This window comes from Mesoplodon densirostris, chromosome 4 (assembly GCF_025265405.1).
Source record: "Mesoplodon densirostris isolate mMesDen1 chromosome 4, mMesDen1 primary haplotype, whole genome shotgun sequence".
In the NCBI taxonomy this organism is placed as follows: domain Eukaryota; kingdom Metazoa; phylum Chordata; class Mammalia; order Artiodactyla; family Ziphiidae; genus Mesoplodon; species Mesoplodon densirostris.
The window spans coordinates 87,928,458-87,952,381 of record NC_082664.1 but is presented as its reverse complement, the minus strand read 5'-3'; the positions used below and the strand labels follow the sequence as shown (position 1 = coordinate 87,952,381).

Below are 23,924 nucleotides of genomic sequence, written 5' to 3'. Positions count from 1 at the left end.
GGGGCCGGGCCTCACCGATAGTGGTGCGCTGCACTTGGGGGACCACCGTACCTCTTGTCGGGAACCGCGGACCCATCCGAGGCCTTGAGCCAAAGCCTGGGCGGAGCCTCAGCCTGCTGAAGTGCCGCTACCGTCGGCCCAGATCCCGGTCTCGGTCCCGCCCTGGTCCCGCCCTGGTCCCGCCCCTCCGCCCCGCAGCCCAATGGTCGCCCCGCGGCGCAGGCCCCGCCCCCCGGGCGCCGGTGGCGCGCCGGCGCCTGCGCCTGCGTAATCGCCTCCGAGCGCCCGGACTGGGATGGCGGCCGTTTTGGAGTCGTTGCTGCGAGAGGAGCTGTCGGTCGCAGCCGCCGTGCGGTGGATCGCGCGCAGCGCCCAGAGCTCGGAGGTAACAGCGCCGACACGCCCCCAGGCTGGCCCTAATCTGCTTCCCGCGGGAGGTACCACCCCTCCCGTCCTCTTCCTCTAGGGTGCCTGGCTGTCAGCCCGGGCCGAGTGCGCTCCAGCTAGGGGCCGCTACCCCCGGCCGCCCACCCCGCTCAGCGCGCCCTGCGGCCCCGGCTGCTTGCGGCCCCGGGCTGGCAGCTGACCCTCTCGCCCCTCGCTGCTTCTCCCTCAGGATGACCCTGGGGAGGCGGCCGCGCTGATCTCACTTAGGCCGCTGCGGAAGGAATTCGTGCCATTCCTGCTGAACTTCCTGAGGGAACAGAGCAGCCGCGTCCTCCCGCAGGGCCCCCCAACCCCCGCCAAGGCCTCGGGCTCCTCGGCAGCCTTGCCAGGGAGACCCGGGGGCCCACCGCGGGGCGGCCGCGGGGCGCGCAGCCAGCTCTTCCCTCCGACCGAGCCTTCGAACGCCACCGCCGCTGAGGCCCCTTCGGCCCGCCGTGGGGGCAGGAGGCGGGGCCCGGGGCCGGCCCGTGAGCGAGGAGGCCGCGGCCCCGGGGCCCTGGAGGAGGGGGTCAGCGGGGAGAGCCTGCCCTGGGCCGTGGGCCGGAGGCCCAAGAGCTCTGGCGGCCCCGGCAGCCCCAGCCTCGCCCGCTCTGATCCGCCAAACCTCAGCAACCTGGAGGAATTCCCTCCCGTAGGCTCGGTTCCCTCCGGCTCTGCAGGGTGAGAACCAGCCCTTATCTGGGAGATGGGTGGCACGAAGGCTCTACTAGGGGAGTTAATAAACTAAGGCTGGGTGCTCTGTAGTAGAGCGTGGTAATGGCTAGAAGGTTGGGGATGAGATAACTACAGTGGTGAGGGGCATTTTGCAGGGGGTCCAGGCTGTTGTGGAGGGGGAGATGCTTGAAGAAAGGAATATTAGAAAAACCCGTGGCTACTCCTCAGCAGGACCAAGCCTTCACGCAGGATCAACCCAACTCCGGTGAGCGAAGAGCGGTCACTCTCCAAGCCCAAGACTTGCTTCACCTCACCCCCAATCAACTGTGTCCCCAGTTCCCAACCCCCAGTCCTGGACACTAGCCCTTGGGGCCATGGCCTTCCCCCAGGGTGCAGAAGTCTGCAAGAGGAGCGGGAGATGCTCAGGAAGGAGCGGTATGGCCTTGCTGCTCCCTGGGATGTCAGCTGCCTCTGTGGGGGATTGGCAGGGCTTTTCCCTGTGATTGATTTGTCCCCTGGGAACCCTAGGTCTGTTTCCTGGGCTGTGGATGTTTCTTTGAGGAACCTGAGTATGGCTGTGGAGGGGAAGGCGGGCTGACTACTCATGACATTCCTTCCCCATAGCTCTAAGCTGCTGCAGCAGTCACCTGCTCCCGCCTGCCCCACCCCAGAGTCAGGATGTCCTCACCCCAGCCGGACAGGAAACCTCACAGCTGAACCCGCTGACCCTGCCAGAGTATCCTCCCGCGAGCGTCTGGAGCTGGTAGCCCTTGTCTACTCTTCATGCATTGCAGGTGAGTGAGAGCAAAGGGCCCTGAAATGGAGATACTTGTAGAACCACAGGTTAAAACAATTGATAAGGCATGTAGGACTGAGCCTTGGTTCTGAATGGTGTTCAATACCCTGCAGTTTCTTTTCTTATGTAGAAAACCTGGTACCAAACCTCTTCTTGGAGCTTTTCTTCGTCCTTCAGCTCCTTACTGCCCGGAGGATGGTGGCTGCCAAGGACAGTGACCTTGAACCAAATCCAGGAGCCGTAGGTTGGTGAACAAGCCTCTTTTTGAGAAATGGGGTCTGGAAATGAAATCATTCTTAGCCAACAACTTGGTACTGTCCTTCTAGATTCCCTGGAAAGCCCTCTGTTCCAGAGTGTCCATGATTGTGTCTTCTTTGCAGTGCAGGTTTTGGAGCATCAGTTTCAGTGAGTTTCCCCAGCAGAGGCATTTGAGCCTTATTCCCATTGTCCACTTAGTTCTCTTGTTACTTGGGGTACATGCTTGTGCTTGACACAGGTGTAGTGTGACCCTGGACCTTTTCCTACACGTAACCTTCAATTTTGTGTCAAGGCTATGAATTTAGCCCTTGAAAGAATCAAACTGCCCCCGGTGGTCTTGGTAGCTGACCTTTGGGTTTATCTAATGTTTCTGCCCTGCTCTCTTGTTCGCTGCTCCATAAGGTCTCTCTCATTTCCTTCCCCTTTGCCTTCATCATCTTTAATCCTTTGCCCATGACTTTTCTTCATGTGCCTGCTCCATGCTCCAGGTAACACGCTATGTGGTGTGCAGGTGCCAGCTTCCTATTTTCAGTCTGTCCCATTCTTGGTCATCTGTGCTCTTGTCCCTGTAGCGTTCTTTCCCACCTGGACAAAGGGACCTTGAAGCTGTTGGCTGAGAATGAACGGCTACTGTGCTTCTCACCAGTTCTGCAAGGCCACCTGCGAGCTGCCTACGAGGGCAGTGTTGCCAAGGTAGTGACCCCATCTTAGACATCTACTAGCCTGGACCTTACCCTTTCTGGTCTCATAACTCAGGCAGCCCAGCTCACATCACTGTAGTGTCATTTGCACTGGAATGGGGATGAAGTTTTCTGAGCATGAACTCTGCCAGCTTCAGTCCCTAATTGTCACTGCCATGTTTTAGGTCTCTCTGGCGATGCCACCTTCTGCACAAGCTGTCTCCTTTCAGCCAGAAACTGACAATCGTGCCAACTTCTCCAGTGATCGAGCCTTTCATACTTTTAAAAAACAGAGGTGATAAGAAAAGGGAACTTTGGGGGAAGGGGATGAAGCAGGATTTTCTCTGGGATAGGCAGCCTGTGTCATTTTCATAGAAACTAGGAATTTGACACTAACAGGTGGTAGTTTAGCACTACCAGGCCCTTCCTGGCAAACCTCATAAGGGCCACTTAGCCTCATTCTGTTCATGCCCATGGACTTGAACCTCTGACCTCAGCAGCCTTCTCGCAGGTGTATGACTCTAGTCACAGGGTTCTCAGATGAGAGTGCCAGATCAACTTTAACTGCCCACAGAAGTATGTGAAGCATGTGGTGTACTGCTACCGGGTCTGTAGCATTATCACATAGAGAACCCTGGAGAGGATAAGGAACGGGGCTGTGGATAGTCCTGTCCTCAGTTCTTCCGAGCTAGGGAAGGCACTCCTGAGAATGAGTTAGGCCAGCTATGCTTCAGTTGATCGGACATTCTTATGTGTCTGTCAGGGATGTGTTTTATGAGGTGCTTCGAGAGTGGGAAGATCGCCATGAGGAGCCTGGCTGGGATTTTGAGAAGGGCTTGGGCAGCAGGATCAGGTACGTGCTCATACACCGGTCACCTTGTCTTTCTTGCTTCCAGCAGTGAGCAGCTTAGTGGTGCTTGGGTAGCTGATTGGAGGAAGGCTTTGTCCTTCCAGGGCAAAGCTGTTTTCTTCTATCCTCCTTAATCTCTTCAGTTACTGCCACCTCTGCCTCTACTCAAAAGTGATTTGTCGGGCTTCCCGCAGTGGCGGGAAGTGGTTGAGAGTCCGCCTGCTGATGCAGGGGACATGGGTTCATGCCCCGGTCCGGGAAGATCCCACATGACGCGGAGCGGCTGGGCCCGTGAGCCATGGCCGCTGAGCCTGCGCGTCCGGAGCGTGTGCTCCGCAACGAGAGAGGCCACAGCAGTGACAGGCCCGCGTACCGCAAAAAAAAAAAAAAAAAAGCAATTTGTCTCTCCAGCTCCTTCCACTCAGAAATCACTCATACTTGCTCTGTGATTGCAAATGCTTGAAAAAAGTGGAGTGCTCTTATTTCAGGTTGCTTGAGTTTTGGCCCAAGTTTTAGACCCTTTCCAATCTCCATTTTCTCCATCATCTCATTTGACAATACAGATAACTTTGCATAGCTAGATAACTAGGATACAGAAAGAATATCCTCTTGTCCACGTTGGTCATGAAGCTCACTGGCGCTCGGTGTAGACTGAAGATGAGAGGGGCAGTACTATTTCATGTTTGGCTAAGTGTATCTCTAGCTTTGAGGGGTCTTGGGGCTGAGGAGAGTGTCCCTTACCTTTTCCCGTATCCTTGTGCCAGCCAGCTCTGGCAGAGGTCTGCTCAAGCCCCTGGTAAGGGCTGAAAGGCCCAAGCGTTGGCTTATTCTCTCAGATCTTTCTCTCCCTCTTCCTCCTTCCATCACACTCCATCCCTGCCTCTTTATTCCTCAGAGCCATGATGGGTCAACTCTCTGCAGCCTGCAGCCACAGCCATTTTGTTCGACTTTTCCAAAAACAACTTCTCCAGGTAATAGCCCCAGCGGGAGACTGATTAATCTACAGTGGACAGTATGTATTATAGGCAGCCAAGTAATGGCTGACACTTTGGGATAGGGCAGGCAAGCAGGCAGGTCCTTGTCTGGAGATTGAACAAGAGTTCTGCTCTTTGGGTGGTGGTTGAAACTCAGGAAGCCAGAGGAGGCGGAGCGCTCTCTCCCATGCCCTGCACCTCCTGCCTCCCCGGGCCTCCTCAGACACCCGGCTCTCCTGGCCTTCCTTCAGCACCTCGCTACTTTCTTGCCCTTGATTTGTGCTGTGGTAGAAAGAGCACAGGGTTAGGACTCAGGTCTGGTTTCAAATCCTAGCTCTTGTGACCCTAGGCAGATGTTGAATCTTACAGGTTCCGTTTCTTCACCTGTAAAAATAAGAATATAATCCAGACCTCAAAAAACATATCTATGGGGCTTCCCTGGTGGCACAGTGGTTGGGGGTCCGCCTGCCAATGCAGGGGACACGGGTTCGTGCCCCGGTCTGGGAAGATCCCACATGCCGCGGAGCGGCTGGGCCCGTGAGCCATGGCCGCTGAGTCTGCGCATCCAGAGCCTGTGCTCCGCAACGGGAGAGGCCACAACAGTGAGAGGCCCACGTACCGCAAAAAACAACAACAACAACAAAAAACCATATCTGTGGCACATGATACAGGGTTCATCGCTTCCTCCTCATCTTGTTCAGTCCTTCTTTCCAGAAAAAGTCACCGTTTTTTTGATTTCTCTCTTCCTCCCCCTGCCCCAGATGTGTCAGAGTCCTGGTGGTGCTGGGGGCACTGTCTTGGGCGAGGCTCCGGATGTGTTAAATATGCTTGGAGCTGACAAGCTGGGGCGGTTGCGGCGCCTACAGGAACGGCTTGTGGCCCCTCAGAGCAGTGGGGGGCCCTGCCCTCCCCCCACCTTCCCAGGCTGTCAGGGCTTCTTCAGGGACTTCATCTTGAGTGCCAGCAGGTAAAGGTCTCCTGTCTTGCAGAGAGTGGGGGCAGAGGCCGGAAGAGGTTTGTGTTCACAGAAGGGCAGCGTTTTCTCTCCTTTGTCTGGAATATAACAGGGTGGGACTGGGTGTTTCCTGGGCTCCTTCTAACTCACACTTCTGCCTCCATTTCCCTTCTCATTCTTTCACCCATGAAGGTAACCGCATTGGCCTCCTCTGTCTACCCTGCTGAGCCTTTCTGTCTGGAGCACCTCTTCTCTATTCTGGTCCTTCCTACACTTCTTCCAGTACCTTTATTTCCCCCTCCCCTTCATAGCTTCCAGTTTAATCAGCATCTCATGGATAGCCTGAGTTTGAAGATCCGGGAGCTCAACAGCCTTGCCCTGCCTCAGCCTGAGCCCAGTGATGAAGACGGGGAGTCAGACGTGGACTGGCAGGTTAGAAAGCAGAGGGAGATGATGGGGTTCTGACCTAGCGGGGAAAGGGTATTTTCAAGAAGAAATCTGTAACAGATTTGGCTTTTTTTTTTTAAGATTTTTTTTGATGTGGACCATTTTTAAAGTCTTTATTGAATTTGTTACAGTATTGCTTGTGTTTTATGTTTTGGTCTCTTGGCTGTGAGACATGTGGGATCTTAGCTCCCCGACCAGGAATCGAACATGCACCCCCTGCATTGAAAGGCGAAGTCTCAACCACTGGACCACCAGAGAAGTCCCACAGATTTGGTTTTGTTCTAGAAGCCTTATGCTTGGGACCTTTTCCTTCTTGATGCACTGCAGGGTGAACGGAGGCAGTTTGCTGTGGTGCTGCTTAGCCTGAGGCTTCTGGCTAAATTCCTGGGCTTTGTGGCTTTCCTGCCATACCGGGGGCCCGAACCACCCCCGACCCGTGAGCTCCAGGACACCATTCTGGCCCTGAGGAGCCAGGTGATTGGGGGTTCTGGTAAGGAGGGAGCTGGGAGGAGCTGCAAGGCAATGGCGTTAGAAGGCTTCCCCTAGCCCCTGGGACTGACCCACCCACTGACTGACGCTGGCCCTGCCAGGTGCCCCCGGTCCTGGATGTGCGGGCTCTGCTGCAGCAGGGGCTGCGGGCCCGCCGAGCAGTGCTCACAGTGCCCTGGCTGGTGGAGTTCCTTTCCCTGGCTGACCACATCGTCCCCATGTTGGACTATTACCGCAGCGTCTTCACTCTCCTGCTGCACCTGCATCGGTGAGTAGAGAGAGAGCGGGCTTGAGAAAAGGGTGTGGGGAGAACATTGCTGAGGCTGCTGTTTATGAAGAGGGTCAAGCAGCCTGTGCTTCCTGTGTGGTACCATAGCCATAACTGACCCTCAGGGAAGAGGCCAGGCCTTGATCCACAAGGAAAGACAGTGGGCAGTTATTGAATATTTGCACTTTGATTGACCCTTTTCTATTCCTACTGTGGCCCAGCTCAGAAGGGAGTACAGATCTGGGAGGGGTAATGAGACCTGGTTTCTTGTACAACAGCAGTCCCTTTTAGGTCTGCTTTTGAGAAGTACCTTCCCAGTGATAGCCTTCTGTTACTGCATTCCATTTCTCTCTTTGCACAGACTCCATTCACACCCTCATTTACCTTTTAGGAGCTTGGTCTTGTCAAAGGAGAGTGAAGGGGAGATGTGTTTCCTGAACAAGCTGCTGCTGCTGGCTGTCCTGGGCTGGCTTTTCCAGGTTGGTGGGGTGAGGATCCAGGTTGGAGAAGGGGGTGACTACTGTGGCTGAAGACAGGGAAAGGGAGGATGCATGAGTCTGAACAAGGGTGGGGCCAGAAGGTGAAGGTTCAGAGGAGGGGTAGGGATTGCTATAGTTTCAGAGGAAGGTGGCTTTGAACCTGGTGTCTAAACCCTGGAACCATGAGGTAGGAGGTGTGACAAATCTCTGAAGTGCTGACTTGCACTGCCCTAATCTCTTGCCAGATTCCTACAGTCCCTGAGGACCTGTTCTTTCTGGAAGAGGGTCAGTTGGATGCCTTTGAGGTGGACACAGTAGCTTCAGAGCATGGCTTGGTGAGTGTTGGGGTCAAGCCAGAGCCAAGGGAAGCACAAGAGTAAAGGAGGCAGGCTGCCCGGTAGGGCCCAGCAGGAGACAAGCTAGAATAGAGACTGAAGTCTTTTATGTAATTCTCTTACCTGACCACCCCGTTTCTGGCACGCTGGGGAGGAAGGGAAGCCTGCCTTCCCAACACTGGCCTGTTCTCTCCCCCAGGACAGCATGCCTGTGGTGGACCAGCACCTGCTCTACACTTGCTGCCCCTATATTGGTGAGGATACTGGTCTCCCCTTAGAGGGTCCTTGGTCCTTGGCCTGTCCCTTCATGAGTACCCAAAAGGCACCCTGTGGGCCCAGTGCCCCAATATGTTGTTCTGTTCTTAGGCGCTCCCTGGTGCCTCCGTCTTTCTATTCCATAAATGCTTAAAAGTCAAGATGCTGGGGAGGGTGGGACGGTTCTGGAACTTAAACACTTGGGCTTCTCTGATGCAGGGGAGCTCCGCAAACTGCTCGCCTCCTGGGTATCAGGAAGCAGTGGACGGAGTGGGGGCTTCGTCAGGAAAATCACCCCCACCACCACCACTGGCCTGGGAGCCCAGCCTCCCCGGACCACCCAAGGGCTGCAGGTAGGGGGCAGGGCGGAGGCGGGGGGTGGGGGGGGCGCAGTGGAGAAGGGAAAGCGGGCCCTTCACTGCCCTGCCCCCTCCTCCCGACAGGCACAGCTGGCTCAAGCCTTTTTCCACAACCAGCCGCCCTCCCTGCGCAGGACTGTGGAGTTCGTGGCAGAGAGAATCGGCTCGAACTGTGTCAAGCATATCAAGTGAGGATGAGTCGGGATTGGGAATGGAGGTGTTGAGGGTCCTCAGTCTCATTTCCTTACGATTTTCCCCTTTGTAACACCTTGTTGCCAAACTGAGGAAAGTCAGCTGAGGGGCGGCGGGGGAGCGGGTGATAGAGGGCAAGGGCCAGGTGGGATGGGGGGAGGCTAAAATTGCTGACGTTCTTTCAAGTTAGTTCTGACCAGATTTCCTTGAAGTTGCAGCCCCTTTCCGATTCACCCTTTCCAACTACCTCAAAACCTTGCTGTTCCTACTGCAGGGCCACACTGGTGGCAGATCTGGTGCGCCAGGCAGAGTCGCTTCTTCAAGAGCATCTGGTGACGCAGGGACAGGAAGGGGGAGATCCAGCCCAGCTGTTGGAGATCTTGTGTTCCCGGCTGTGCCCTCACGGGGCCCAGGCATTGACCCAGGGGCGGGAGTAAGACGCCAGTCTGTTTGAATCTTCTCATCTCCACTCTCCTCTTAGTTTTACTTTCCTGTCCCTTTTTCCTCTTTTGTACTCACCCTTTATTGCATATCCTCTCCCCACCCTGCTTTTTTGGTGCTTTTTGTGCTTGCTCTGTAGGCTCTTATCTTGGTTTTTAGAGGTTTTAGGGCCCAGAGTCCAGAGTTGAATTGGAAGGGCATCTGGGGTGGGGCCAGAGGGCTGAGGGTGCCTTCCCCTGAGGCAGAGCCCTTCCAGCTCGGGCGATTGGTGCACTTGGGGCGTTTCCTTCTGTGGGCCAGGCTGATGCACCTAGACATCACTGACCTCTGTCTCCTTTCAGCTTCTGCCAAAAGAAGAGCCCTGGTGCCGTGAGGGCATTGCTCCCTGAGGAGACCCCGGCAGCCGTACGTAGGAAGGAGTCCTGGGGTCAGCGGGCTGGGCGGTTGGTGGTGGGAGAGGAGTGCTGTGGGGTTGTATGTGTGAGGCTTCTGGTGGCAGGTGGGTCACTCGTGGACTTGGGCATTCGTCATTGTCCTAACTTGCCCCTGACGCAGAACTTCTGTGTCACAGGTTCTGAGCAGTGCAGAGAACATTGCTGTGGGGCTTGCAACAGAGAAAGCCTGTGCTTGGTTGTCAGCCAACGTCACAGGTAAGGTCCAGGGAGGGGGAGTGGCTGACCAAGTTTTTCAAAAGTGGACTGGCAGGAAGTTGGAGGCCATGTGGGGGAGATAGGACTCGAAGCCAGTTGGTAACAGGGAAGGGCATGGGTTGGCATGGTGAGCCTGTGCAGGGCTGCTTTGATGACCCCTTTTCTGTCCTCCCTCTGACTTGCAGCGCTGATCAGAAGGGAGGTGAAAGCGGCTGTGAGTCGCATGCTTCGAGCCCAGGGTCCTGAGCCAGCTGCCCGGGGGGAGCGGAGGGGCTGCTCCCGTGCCTGTGAGCACCATGCTCCCCTCCCCTCCCACCTCATCTCCGAGATAAAAGTACACAGCTCCCTACTCCCTTCGGCTCCCCTCCTCCCTCTCCCTGCTCTTTTCCTAGTCTCCCTCCTCTCTCCCTCAACTCCAGTATTTGTGTGGCAGCTTTCTGTGTTGTCCAGCTAGTTCCCATTTTGTTACTGAATGGGATTAGGTAGGGCAGAACTGAACTGAATGGTTTTCGTAACTGCTGTTCTCTGACTTCTGTACTTGAATCACCCAAAAGGGTGAAAGGGAAAGGGGTAGCTGTGAAAATTGTTGACTGAGTACACGTTACACAGATGATGATGGGAGTGGGTTAGGGAATGGCTGTCCAGTGCAGTAGGAAGTCTCTAAGGAACAGTCATCACAGTATTGGGATATGATTTCAGAAGTATTCTCCTATGTGGGAGGTGATGCTTGTTTAGTTACAGGCAATAAGAATAATCTATCAATGCTCTTAATTTGATAAAAAAAATTTTTTTGATACTGTCTAGAGCAGGAGTCAGCTGACAACCTGTGGGCCAAATCCAGCCTGCTGCTTGTTTTCGTAAAGTTTTATTGGAACACAGCCATACTTGTTCATTTACGAATTGTTGGGCTGCTTTTGTGCTCCAGCAGCAGAATTGAGTGATTGGGGCAGAGTCCTAAACTAGTGACCCGGATCTGGGGTAGTAGTGTGAGAATAAAGATTTGGAATAGGGACTAAAAAAAGGAATGACTAAAATTAGAAGAGTAAGAGGGAGAAGAAAACTCTCAGCAGCCATTAGCTACTGGTTTTCAACATGCAGAGGATTTCTGTACTGAAACCTCGACTCTCGTGAGATGAACAGAGAATCATGAGGGACGGAAAATAGTACGACATGTACACGACAGGACAGTTCCCTTGAATGCTTTCAGAATAAGATGCTGTCTGGGAATTGGCTAGGTATGACTGTCCCAAGATGAGTGCCATCTCTTGAGCTCTCTGGCAGCGCGTTGTCCATTGGCTTACCTGCTCCATCTGTTCCTTTGTTGTCCACTTGGTTGCTTCTCCCAGCTGTGCTGTCCTGCCCAAGCCCCAAGTCTAAGGGCACCTTTGCCCGTTACTTCACCCCAGGGCCCTGTCTTCCTTTTCCTTCTGCCTCTTTCCACTGGCTGATCCCCACCCCAAGCCACATTCTCTGTGGCCTTCTTGGCCCTGGCCTGGCATGAAGCCTTACTCTGCTTCCACCCCTCTCTGCAGGACGTGCTCTCTTTGGCCGTGGGGCCCCGGGACTCTGAGGAGGGAGTTTCCCCAGAGCATCTGGAGCAGCTTCTAGGCCAGCTGGGCCAGATGCTGCGGTGCCGCCAGGTGAGACACGACAAGATGCTCTTCTTATGTATCTTTGTCCAGCGCCTAATAATCAGAGCTGCATTGGCTTGGGGCTGCTGCTCTAAGGATGGTGCTAATGTCCAAGGTCTCCCTGTTTTTCACCCAGTTCCTGTGCCCACCTGCTGAGCAGCATCTGGCGAAGTGCTCTGTGGAGTTAGCATCCCTCCTTGGTATGGCTCCTTTTTATCACATCACTCTGTTGCCAGATCCCCCAGTTCTCAGGGTGGGGTACAAGCAAAATGAGAAAACAGCTTTTTTCTACTCTGTGTCCTCCCAGGGCCATGTGACCCTGCCTCCATTTCTTAGAGCTTGGCATTCCTCTCTCCCCATAGTTGCAGATCAAATTCCTGTCCTAGGGCCCCCGGCACAGCAGCAGCTTGAGAGAGGGCAGGCTCGAAGGCTCCTGCTCATGCTGGTTTCCCTGTGGAAGGAGGACTTTCAAGTGCCGGTTCCGCTGCAGCTGCTGCTGAGGCCAAGAAACGTGGGGCTTCTCGCAGCTACTCGGCCGAGGGAGGTGAGCTAGAGAGGTGGGGGGAGGGAGGCAGGTGGGCTTCTGAGAAGTGTGTTACCCCTACCACCCCCACCCCAAATGTTATTAGCTGGTTTAGTCCCCCTTTGCTGAGGCTGTGCTTATCTTCTCTTCCGCGCTCAGACTCCCTTAGTCTCGTCTCGTCTCCCCCTCCTCCCTCAGCAGCTCTGTCCTTTGTATCAGGGTCACTGTGCGGTCCTCCTGGCCACCCTGACCTCTTCCTCTGTGTGTGTTGCAGTGGGACCTGCTGCTGTTCTTGCTCCGGGAGCTGGTAGAGAAAGGTCTGATGGGACGGATGGAGATAGAGGCCTGCCTAGGCAACCTCCATGAGGCCCAGTGGCCCAGGGTAAGGAGTCCTCGTCTCCTTTGACCTGGAGAGAGAACAGGTGTCATATGTCCCTTTTATCCTGAAAGGGGGCAAGCGATGGGGCCTGGCATTCTTAGGATCTTCCCAAAGCTCAGTGGATTTTGTCAGATTTCTTGAGGACCACCCTGAAATGAAGTGGCTGCTCTGGGGGGCTTCCTTCACGTTTAAGTATCTATTGTATGAAGGACTGTGTCCATGGAGGAAGGGAAGATGGAAGGGGCAGACAGTGCATGGCATAGTGAGTGTGGGGTTTGTGGGGTTTTTTTTTTTTTTTTTTGGCCACGCCACACATCTGGTAGGATCTTAGTTCCACAACCAGGGATGGAACCCGGGCCCCAGCAGTGAAAGCACCGAGTCCTAACCACTGGCCCACCAGGGAATTCCCGAGTGTGGATTTTTAAAATCAGAATAACCTGGATTTTAATCTCAGCTAGTCCTTAATGTTATTGTGATTTGGGGCAAGGTAATTTTAGTTTCTTCATTCATAAAATGGGAATAATTTAGACCTCGTGGGGTTCTTCAAGATGAAATCATGTGCATATTAAGCACTCATGAGTGGTTTTGACCTTCCCATTAGACTTCACTCTCCCTGCCGGAACTTGAGCATCCTAGAGTACTAATGGGACAAGGTTTCCAAGTCCATTTCCAGGTAGAAGGCAGTTGGGGAAAAATAAAACAGGTTGTCTGGTTAGCTAGGGCTTGATATTTGGGATTGATTTTTAGTAAAGAGGGTGAAGATGATAGAATCACGTGGGTGAACAATCTAGGATTTTGTGTCTGCCTTTTCCGTCATCCCTCTGCTTATTCCAGGATTTCTCTGAAGAATTAGCAACACTGTGCAACCTCTTTCGAGCTGAACCCCATGTGCTACAACCTCAGCTAAGAGCTTGTGAGCTGGTGCAGCCAAACCGGGGGACTGTGCTGGCCCAGAGCTAGGGCTGGCAAGCGGCCCTACCTTGGGCATCTCACCAGAGCGCTGGAACCCAGCCTGACTGTGCCTCGGGAGGAGGCCCCAGAGCCACCCCAAGTGCCCACCCTCACCCTTGCTGGTGTGGAAGTAGCTCAGTCTGTCATCAGGCTTCCTGCTCACGTGTGAAGGAAGAGAGTGGCAGCCTGGCATCCCCGTGACTGCGGGCTCACCATGCCAAGTCCTAAAGGAAGAAGGAGGGGGTCACCCGATTCAGGATTACGGTGGAAGACCCTAGAGACTCCAGTCCTGGAGAAGAAGAGTTGGCATTTATTATGAAATGATGTGTGGGGGCTTGTCAACACAAGACTCAAGCCCCACTTGCTGCTGTCCCAGCATCTCTTAGAACTTTGTGCTTTGGGAAATCATGACAGAGGGAAGTGACTTCTGCTTAACTTGTGAGTAAAGTTAAACATGAATCTCGGGAGTCTACATTTTCTTACCACCAGGAGCTGGACTGCCATCTCCTTAAAAACGTACAACAAATGTGGGGCTCGCCCGACAGAAACCTGCCTTTTACCTTGCACCCCGCCTGCCTTCAGTCCCGTGCAGGTAGTAACTTTTGACTCTAGCTTAATCCAGGGGCCAAGCACGGGCAGAACATTAGAGCTTTTTAAAATAAACTGTTTTTTTTACCAAGGGCTTCATGTCTAGTTATTTTCACCTTACTCATCCCTGTAGAAGGCCGCAAAGTCTTAGGTGGGCTTGGAGGTGGGCATTGACAGGGTAGAGCTGTCCCATTGGTTGGCCACTTAGCAATGCCTAAACATTCCATCATGTGAGACCCTGCGGCCTTTTTTAAGCCACTGCCAACAGTATTGACTTCTGTTCAACTCCTTTAAAGGTTTAGGATGTGTGAAGTTTCTACTCACCAGATACTGCCCACTTGTGATGCTTGCTTCTTGGTGGGCTGGGGGTGTTTGATTTGGCTCAGAACAAAAGCATTCTACCTGTCTATAAATGATGCACCAATTTTGACTAAGCAAGCACTACCTTGATAACGTGCATTAAATTCACTCCTCTAAAATTCATGGTTTTTCTACTTTGGCAGTGTGTGCAGAGAGATTCAGTCTCTGTCAGGGGAAGGAGAGAGGGTAGGGTACTCAGCGAACCCTCTTGAAGTGGCTTGCAAAATCTGTCTGTGCATATGTGTGTATTTCTTAGGAGAAAAGTTCCCAGCTGTCAAAGGTCTCCAACCCAAGGAAGGTTAAGATGCTCTGGGTCTAAAGAGGTCTGCTGTATGACTTTAGTAAAGCCAGTTGGGAGCTCTTACAGTAGGTCCCATCAGCACAGAAAAGTTAAAAATGGGGGTGTGTCTCACCACTTTGTAATCATGCTTCTGCACAGTCAGGCAGTGATCATCCCTTCCCCTCAGCTCATCCTAATCAATAAGTTTTTGCATCTGAACCTTTTTTTCTTCACCTCTTCATTTGTCCTTTAAATCCAATTTATACTATAGCAAATTATGGAAGTTCTGAATGCTTGGGAACCAAAACAGTTTTAAGAAATATTTTATCTTTCTGCACCCATCAGGTGTGGCTGAACGAAAGCACTGCCCCAGGAAGCTGAGCCCCGAGGTAAGCAGACACCCAGCTACTTCAGACACCCAGCTCCATGTGAGGTGGGACAGGCAGGCAAGCATGGAGGAAGCCTGAAGCCCCAGGATGCTGAGTTTAAAGCCCACTTAGTTAAACCACACAGGCCCAATTCAGGAAACGCTGGCCAGTGTGAACCTTAAGGGTTTACTTTAGGCAGGCAGTAAGATAAGAAAGGAATTAGAGACAAGCAGCTAATGAACTAGGGAACTCATTAGTATTTAGGTTGTTTTCCATATACCTGCTCTCTACCAGTATCAGTGGTTTTCAAAGTGTGGTCCCCAGACCAGCAGCCTCATCATCACCTGCAACTTCCTAGAAATACAAATATGTGGGCCCCTCTCCACTCTTCTAAATCAGAAACTCTAGGGTGGGGGCCAGCCTGGGGTGTAACAAGTCCTTCAGGTGATTCAGAAGCACAATAAAGTCTGAGAACCACCTGTCTTAACCAAAACCTGACTTCTCCTGGATCATTTGGAGCCAGGTCCCTGGATTATCCTTAACACCTCTGCATTTTACTGTAAGATCAGCCTCAGTTAATGTTCTTTAGGTTTGCTGACTCACATGCCTGGCTTGTGGCTTCTCTAGTTTAGGGGATACAGTCACCTCCAGGCTAACCACCGTTCAGATTCCCATTGCTGGCTCTACCTCAGAAGCCCTAGAGGTGCATACCTGTTAAAGAGCTTCCTTCCAGGGGTCTGTGGTCACCGTTGAGTGTGGCAGTGGAATCTGTTCTGGAATCCTCCCTCATGTTCATGTCTGGGCTACAGCTGGCTGTAGCTGGGCAACTTACCTGGTTGCTCTTTATGTGCAAAGCAGTGCTGAGCTCATGGGAAACACTCAATACATATGTGTAAACTATATAGCTTGAAACTGGGCCATGAGTAGTTACTGCCATCATAATCACCAGGCTGAATTCTGAGCCCAGATGACACTTAGGCTATCCCAGGGTAGTCTTCACTGAATAAAAGTACACATTGGACTTTTAATTTGCAAATGTTCTGCACTTTTCAATCAGTGGTCTTAGAGATTGATATGAAGAGAGATGGGAGTACATAAATAGGGTGTTAAATATATCAATTGTAACCAAAAAAATTAACCAGAAAAATAAGTTTAAAAGCAATAAAAAAAAACCCTTCAATAATATATAAATAACTTAATCTGAGGTAAGAGAAAAACAAAATCCTGCAGATACTTTTAGAAAAATAAACTTCTGCTGCACTATACAGAAATTTACCTTTTACCACATCTTCTCAATCCCCATATGGTCACCCTCCTCTTCCACCAAAGACTCGGCACCAGAACTGAAGCTGAGAATCTCTCCGACCCCTACACTTCAGGTAATCATACAGAATATTCAAAGCTCGAGTTCAGCCAGGCTAAGTTACAAGAAAACTGAACCCATTCTCTATCCCACCCTAGAATAGAAGGGGCTACAGCAGTGCGTGGATTGCTCAAGAGACGACTGAAGGCTGGGACCAAGTCTCTGAGTGAGGTAAGGAATGGAATTGCACTTCCTCCTAACAAATCACTTACCTCCTTCTAGGAGGTCCATTATCTTCCCTCCAGTCTTCAAAAGACAGTTTTTCATCTCTGAAATGAGAGATGCCCACGCACCACACCAAGTCCTCCTCAAAGAGCTAGGCCCCCCCCACCACAACCCCAAACCTATCCAGCCAGTTTCTACAGTGGTCTTCCCATTCTTCTGAGCTCTGGAGTGGTGGCTCCATGACAGAGCATTACTCTATACTCCTTACTGGGGCCAAGACCCAAATAATTGTCTTCTTCTGTGAGGGAAAGGAAGAGGGAGGGCAAAGCAAAAATTAATAATAAAGCATTTTGTAAAAATTCAAGGAGGAGAAACAATTCTAAATCAGTGTTCTGGTTTGTGCAGCTGTTTTTTTAAACCATTTTCTTCCCACAGTGGAGCTGACTGCTGGAGCACATTCTGAGCAGAGTCTTGGCCAATGGCTCCTGCTTCCCTACCAGCCCCAGGGCTGCACCGAACTAAGTAAGCCCCATGTCAGAGCACTGCAGGCTCCCAGCTCTGCTGGCTGTGTCCAGTCCTGATCCTTGAGTGGCCTGTATGCCACAGGGTCCCAGAGACGGGAAAAAAAGGTGAGAAATCCAAAAAGGTGAATTGAGCTTCGTTCACTCTGGACAGCCAGGAGCTCAGGCCCCCTCACTCTGCAGAGGTGCCAGCTGTGACCAAGTACTGACTAGGTTTCGCTGGCAACTCAGGGCTGAGTGCTGTCTGCCCAGTCGGGCACAGCAGGTAGCCTCGGCTCTTCTTAACATCAGGGTACGGAGAGTAACAAGAGCCGCCCCAGCATCTCTGGGGCGTCCTGGAGCGCCATCTTGACCGTGAGATGCTAACTACCAAGGAAGGAAGCCAGTCTGGCTATAACCAGCGGCTGCTGTTTGATGAAGGAGCTTAGGAGCTGAGGGGGGAATCCTGGAGCACCAAGTTCTACCTGAAATAAACCAGAGAGGGAAGTGTTAAAGGTGCAGACAGACCCAAGAGAGTACACGGGCACACTTCAGCCATAAGCAGCCACCCCAGGCTGCTGTGATTGGAGAGGCTCTAAACAGAACTGTCTACAGCCCTGTGCTCTGCTGTTCAGATCTAGGCAAAAGCTTCACTTCCCAATGACGAAAGGTCAAGTCAGGGAACTGAGGGTGCTGCTCCGCCTCACAATGACTCATCTATCTCCTGAGGACCCTGGGAACAGCCAGAGGATGTAGGCCGCCAGGCTCTGGTAAGAACAGCTTCAGAAGGTTGATCAACTCTGCCTCATTCCTTCCTCTCTGATTCCCCACTGATTCGTGACCCAAGAAACCCTGGAGTCTCCAGCTCTCAGGCCACAGGTCCTGGGTACTGAAGAATGTTGAACAGCTATACAGAAAGCTCCCATGGGGCTGGGGTCAAACCAAGGCATGCTGTGAGGCCAGCTGCACAAGGTGGATCACCTGGACCAAGTAGATGACTCTGGTGATCTCCTTCCCTTCCACAGTGAGGGGCTGCAGGATCCAGGCACTGGGCAAGATCTCCCCTCGGACCATCTCCCTGCTGGGTCTCGGCATGGACGCATCATACACAGACTGAGCTGCCATGATAGACAATTGCCCCTGGAAACAGAGCAATGTGAGTTCAGCCTACGTGATATGGGAGGGACAGGGACAGACAGGGACAGGCTCCAGTGCAGTCAGTACCGGGGAAGGCACCCTGGCCCAACTTGCCCTCCTTCCCCCAGAGGACCTGATGCCCACAAAGACTGCTTCTCACAACACGCCAGTCCAAGTTCCTCCCACAACATCTTTACCACCAGCAAGGCAGGCACCTCTTTGGCTTCCACGCAGACACAACAGAAATCCCGTGGCTGCTTCAGTGCACACAGGGTGGTATTGCACACCAAATACACTGGAGGGGCAGGGATGCAGAAAGTCAGACCGAGTTCTGCCCTGTGACACCCCATCATCCACAGCATGACACCCCGCTGGACCTAGCTGAGTACCCGGCCTTCTGAGAGCACTGCCTCTGTCCCCTGGGCTCACCCAGGTTGATGTTGTTGGTCACCCGCTGATGCAGCCTCACTGTCTGGATGGGCTTGTGGTATAGGGGCCACAAGGTGGGGTCACTCACAGCTGCCCACACATGAGACAGTGGCTGGGACACCACGCCAGCCCCCAGGAAGCCATGCCGAGTAGAAGAAAACACCTTGTAGTACAGATGCACGTCCTGCTCCTCGCCCTGATGGCTGGGGGAGACACCAAGGGTGGGGAAGAGGAGGAAGGGATGAAAGCTGGGTTCTAGAGTCACAGAGGAAGAGCTCACGGTGAGGGACTCAAGGAAGCCGGGGTGGAGAAGGGAAAGGAGGAGAGAAGGCGAGCAGGGCCACAGGGAGAAGACACTGTGCAAGGGAACTTACTTCCAGCCAGCTGCTGCCTGGCAGCTGAAGAGGTTGTTCAGATTATCTGAGCAAGCAGCCATTACCTGGGGACACAGTGACCACACCCAAATTAGTGGGCACGGTTGGTACAAAGCACACTCTTGGATTAGTCCCTCAGGCCAGCATTTACTGAATTCCCCGCTTTTGTAAAGACAGAGAACTGATGAAGAAGCCCTCATCTGCCCTGTTCCTTCCCTCCTCTTTCTTCCTCCCCACCCAGCAGAGTTGGCTACAGGAAACCTCACATCAGCCATAGAGATGTCCACGATGTGCTTGGCCAAATCCTTGTAGGAGGAGGAGGAGGTCCCCAGGCTGGACAGGCTGGACGGAGAACAGCAACAACTGCCCAGGGAGGCTCTGCAGCCTACAATGAACAGGTGGAGATTCTTGAGATGGCATGAGCATCAGGGCCTCAGGGCAGCAATGGCCTCCTGAGGGACAGTGGCTCCCTAGGATCTAGCAGACCTCAGCCCCGAAGTCCCCACACCAGGTAGGTAGCTCTGCCCCACCACTCACTGCAGGCTGAGGTTTTCCAGGCAGAGCTGGCCAGGTTCAGCTGACTGTTCCTCACTGCAGAGCGGCCCCACACCTCCCCTATTGAGGAGTCTCTGGAATCAGGTAAGTTTGTGTCCCGCTGCAGAAGAGAAGACGCTCAGGACCAGAGCAGAGGCAGGGAGAGCAGAGCACCAGAAAGCCGGTGCAGAGTTCTCTCCTCTGCCTCTGAACAGCACCAAACAGCTTTAGACATAGAGGCTCAAGTGAAAAGGTCTTCCCTGCTGGATGCCCTTGAGAAGTCAACCACAATAGAAACCAATCCGCTGGAGAGTTTCCTTGCCCTTCAAGCCACACGCTCAAGGTTGCTTGTAGGAGAGTTCCAACAGGGATCAGAATGAACTGGGACCTGAGACGATGGGGTACCAGGGGTCAGTGAGTGGGGGGGGGCCCTCTGCACCACTGCAGCAACAGGAACGAGGCCATGGCTGGAGCTCTGTTTAATGTGGGCAGCGAACAAAGCCCAACTGGGAGGTGGGAGGTGGAATGGGGAAGAAAAGTGACGGGCTGTGAGAAAAGCTTGACCCTTGGCCCCAGCCCCAGGTACAGCAGCTAAGCCAAAGGTCCTAATTTGGAAACAAATGGGGATGATCCTCTGGATTTGCAATACAGCCACCACACCTTTACTACAAGCAGCTCCTCAATGACATGACCCTTGACCTCTGCTGGATCTAACAGGCGTCCACTATCCTACCTCTTATCATCAGTTCCTAACCTAGTGCTACTTTTAAAAAAAGGTGAACAAAGGTATTCTGTCTCCATCCTTACGTCCTTTCTTCCTGCTGCAACATCCAAGTGGTATCTCTCCTACTTCAGGCAGATTGAGATTTTGTGCCACCTTCTTAAGAACCTTTCACTACTGATCATCTCTCTCCTCACTTATTGCCTCCACCTCTACCTCTTCACTAGATTCTTCATATCAGCATTTAAGCATGCAAAAATTTCTCCCACCTTTAAAAACTTTCCTCTACAGGCATCTTTGCTCCTTTGTCCTTTACAGATAAACTTGAAATGATTGTCACCATTTGCCATCTCCCACCTCTTATACCCTTCTGAATGCACTCAAGTCTAGCCTTTGCTAGATCCATGTGCCTGGATGTGGTGAACAGGTCCCAGTCCTCATCTTGCTGAGCATCTCCCTTTCACTTGCTTCCTGAATCCCTGGGATCTTGGCTTTCTATCTCTCTGGGTGTTCCTTCCCAGTTTCCTTTGTTGGCTCATCTTCCCCAAACATGAGTTGATTTATTGGGATTCTTTCAAGACTCGGGCCTAGGCCCTCTTCTCACTCTATAGTATACTCCTGTATGATCCCATCTGTTCCCAGTGCTATACTGATGACTTCCAAAAGTAAATATATGTGGATTAATCAAATATTGCTGAGACGACAGGGTCACCATCTGAAGAAAAGGTTACATCAGAGCCATTTCATACATCTTGCCAAAACAAATTACTTATGCTTTGTGGCTCAAAAATATACAGGCTGGGCCTCCCTGGTGGCGCAAGTGGTTGAGAGTCCGCCTGCCGATGCAGGGGATACGGGTTCGTGCCCCGGTCTGGGAGGATCCCATATGCCGCGGAGCGGCTGGGCCCGTGAGCCATGGCCGCTGAGCCTGCGCGTCCGGAGCCTGCGCGTCCGGAGCCTGTGCTCCGCAACGGGGGAGGCCACAACAGTGAGAGGCCCGCATACCGAAAAAAAAAAAAAAATATACAGGGTGGGGGAGAATTTAGTATTACTATGAGAAAATTTTTTTTTTAATTTAATGATCTCATAGTGCAGAAATGCCCTCCTAAACAGGGCACAAACTCCAGAGGCCATGAAAGAAAAGACTGATAAAAACTAGATTAACATATAAAAACAAACAACTAGGAAAAAAAACACTGGCCTCTCAAATGGCAAAAGGATAACTGTCTTAATATAAAGAAAGGCCACCAAAAACAAAAGGAGAACAACCTAACAGAAATGGACCCAGTACACTGGCAGGCAGAACAAAAAGCCAAAGGGCTCTTAAATATCTGAAAAGGCACTCCATCTCAGACACAAGAGAATTGCAAATTAAAACTAAAATGAAGTACTATTTTATGCCTATGAGATGCACAAAGATTGAAGGAAAAAAACCCTTAATAAACACTGTTAAGCAGAAATTTGGTAAGTAGGCACTTATATATTGTTATTTGAGAGTGTAAATAAGTATATTTTGAAAATATTCATCACATATTTTAAATTAAAAATACATATATCCTTTGACACCTAGCAATCCTGCTTCTAGGTATTTAATCTACAGATATTCTTTCATTTAAGTGGCAATAAACATTTTCAAATATGAACTCAGAGAATATACTGCCCTTGAGTCTTTCCTGAAGAAATTACAAGAAGAATTACTAGGGTAGAAAAAAGAATGTATACCAAAGAACTGCAAATGAGCAGTAGCACGAGAACTAGAACTCTGAATACAAACACTGTAAACAGTATAGAAATACTGTAACAAAAGGTAATGAGAAAAAATGAGAGAAGGTGGAAACACGCTGATTTCCTCATGTTTTACAGCCAGGGTGAAAAGAAAACTGCTAAATCAAGAAATAAAGACTATTTAAATATATATAAGTGATGAAAAGAAAGGGAAAAAAAGGCTTCCAAATTACCAGAAAGAAGACACATATACACCCCCAAATCAAGGAAAACACAGACCACAAATGAAGATAAACAAGATTTTTAGAAGCCAATGGAATATTCATGACCAAAACCCTCAAATATAAAAAATAGAAATTTTACTGTCTCTGAAATCATACATTCTCTCAACACATGGCAAACTTAAAAATTAATAACAGGGCTTCCCTGATGGCACTGTGGTTAAGAATGCACCTGCCAATGCAGGGGACACAGGTCTGAGCCCTGGTCTGGGAAGATCCCACATGCTGTGGAACAGCTAAGCCCGTGCACCACAACTACTGATCCTGTGCTCTAGAGCCTGCGAGCCACAACTACTGAGCCCTCGTGCCACAGCTACTGAAGCCTGTGTGCCTAGAGCCCTTGCTCCGCAATGAGAAGCCACCATAATGAGAAGCCTGCACACCGTAATGAAGACACACCCCCACTCGCTGCAACTAAAGAAAGATGGGTGAAGACACATCCCCACTCGCTGCAACTCAAGAAAGCCCACACAGCAATGAAGACCCAATGCAGCCAAAAATGAATAAATAAAAATAAAGTTCCCTTAAAAAAAAATCAGAAAACACGAGGGCCTTTCTACCAAAAAGTTTTGAAAAACTCTTAACAACTGGGTAAAGAAGAAATACAAACTGAAATTTCAAAATTACTATAAAGCAAAATTATATACAGATATATATCTATATCTATATATATATCACAACTTGTGGAATACAACTAAAGCAGTGCTCAGAGGGAAAGTTTTAACTTCAGATATTTACATCTATGAAAATGAATAAAAATGAATATTATGAACAACTACATGCCAACAATTAGGTAACTCAGATGAAATGGACAAGTTCCTAAAAAGACACAAACTACTGAAACTGACTCAAGAAGAAATGGAAAATCTGAATAGACATTTAATAAGTAAATTTAGTAATCAAAAAATTTTTTAAATTCCCACAAAGAAAATTTCAAGATGGGATAGCTTCATTAGTGAAATCTACCAAGCATTTAGAGGAGAATTAACACCAGTTCTTCACAGTTCTTCCAAAAATAGAGGAGGGAACACTTCTCAACTCATTCTATGAGGCCAAGATTACCCTGATAAAACCAAAGACATCAAGTAAACTACAGACCAATATCCCTGTGCATTTAAACAAATAAATCCTCAGCAAAATAACTAGTAAACTGAGTCTAGCAACATATAAACAGGATATATACCATGACCAAGTGGGATTTATCTCAGGAACACAAAGTTAGTTCAACATAGAAAAATCAATGTAATATATTAATAGAACCAAGGAAAACACCCACATGATCATCTCAATAGATGCAGGAAAAAGTAAATCCAACACCTTTTCATGATAAAAACACTCAATAAGCTAGGACTAGAAGGAAATTTCCTCAACTTGATAAAGATTATGTATGAAAACCCCACAGCTAACATACTTAATAGTAAAAACTGGATGGTTTCTCCTAAAATCAGTAACAAGACAAGAATGTCTACTCTCACCACTTCTATTTAACATGGTACTCAAGATTCTAGCCAGGGCAGTTAGGCAAGAAAACAACAACAAAAGATTGGATATTCTATATACAAGGTCATATCACCTAAGGAGTCTAATAAAAAAGTATTAGAACTAATAAATGAGTACAGGAGACAACATCAATATACAAAAATCAACTGTATTTCTGTATAGTAGCAATGAGCAAACCAAAAAGGAAATTAAGGAAACAAGCCCATTTATAATAGCATCAAAAAGAATAAAATAGGTAGGAATAAATTTAACAACAAAAAAAACTGAAGAAGTTATACTCTGAAAACTATAAAACATTGTTGAAAATAAAGAAGACCTGAATAAATAAAAAGATATCCCATGTTCATGAATTGAAAGACTTAATATTGTTCAGATAGCAACCCTCCCCAAATTGATCTACAGGTTCAATGCAATCCCAATCAAAATCCCAGCTGACTTCTTTTCAGAAATTGAAAAGATTATCCCTAAAATTCATATGTACAGTCAAGGGACCCAGAAGAGCCAAAACAATCTTGAAAAAGAACAAAGTTGGAAGACATATACTTCCTGATTTCAAAATCTACCACAAACCTAAACAGTTATCAAG

At 50.4% G+C, this 23,924-nt stretch overlaps 2 protein-coding genes across 4 annotated transcripts in view; one reads left to right on the top strand and one right to left on the bottom strand.

The window, feature by feature from the left end:
• Positions 1-267: 267 nt before the first annotated feature.
• Positions 268-13,688, top strand: CDAN1 (codanin 1). 2 transcript variants are annotated; one of them, XM_060096698.1, is made up of 28 exons: positions 268-385; positions 617-1,107; positions 1,330-1,536; positions 1,726-1,895; positions 2,028-2,141; positions 2,224-2,302; positions 2,728-2,848; positions 3,021-3,130; positions 3,599-3,688; positions 4,581-4,656; positions 5,421-5,626; positions 5,926-6,046; positions 6,389-6,535; positions 6,652-6,818; positions 7,210-7,297; positions 7,543-7,632; positions 7,832-7,886; positions 8,107-8,240; positions 8,331-8,434; positions 8,713-8,871; positions 9,221-9,284; positions 9,451-9,529; positions 9,715-9,863; positions 11,062-11,169; positions 11,297-11,360; positions 11,523-11,704; positions 11,958-12,065; positions 12,897-13,688. In XM_060096698.1, exons 1-28 carry the CDS (start codon positions 296-298, stop codon positions 13,020-13,022), a joined length of 3,699 nt encoding a protein of 1,232 aa, XP_059952681.1. In that variant the 5' UTR covers positions 268-295; the 3' UTR covers positions 13,023-13,688. The 2 variants fall into 2 exon arrangements, with proteins under 2 accessions (XP_059952681.1, XP_059952680.1); XM_060096697.1 differs by having other exon boundaries at positions 290-385; positions 1,333-1,536.
• Positions 13,689-15,789: 2,101 nt separating this feature from the next.
• Positions 15,790-23,924, bottom strand: part of STARD9 (StAR related lipid transfer domain containing 9) — a 133,836-nt gene continuing 125,701 nt past the window's right edge. For both annotated transcript variants that reach the window (XM_060096692.1, XM_060096693.1), the window contains 7 exons: positions 19,115-19,232; positions 18,844-18,962; positions 18,578-18,642; positions 18,204-18,406; positions 17,990-18,069; positions 17,619-17,777; positions 15,790-17,122 (listed from right to left, as the gene is read on the bottom strand). In XM_060096692.1, coding sequence (XP_059952675.1) covers positions 17,021-17,122; positions 17,619-17,777; positions 17,990-18,069; positions 18,204-18,406; positions 18,578-18,642; positions 18,844-18,962; positions 19,115-19,232 — 846 coding nt within the window. In that variant the 3' untranslated portion in view covers positions 15,790-17,020. The remainder of the gene's footprint in view (positions 17,123-17,618; positions 17,778-17,989; positions 18,070-18,203; positions 18,407-18,577; positions 18,643-18,843; positions 18,963-19,114; positions 19,233-23,924) is intronic.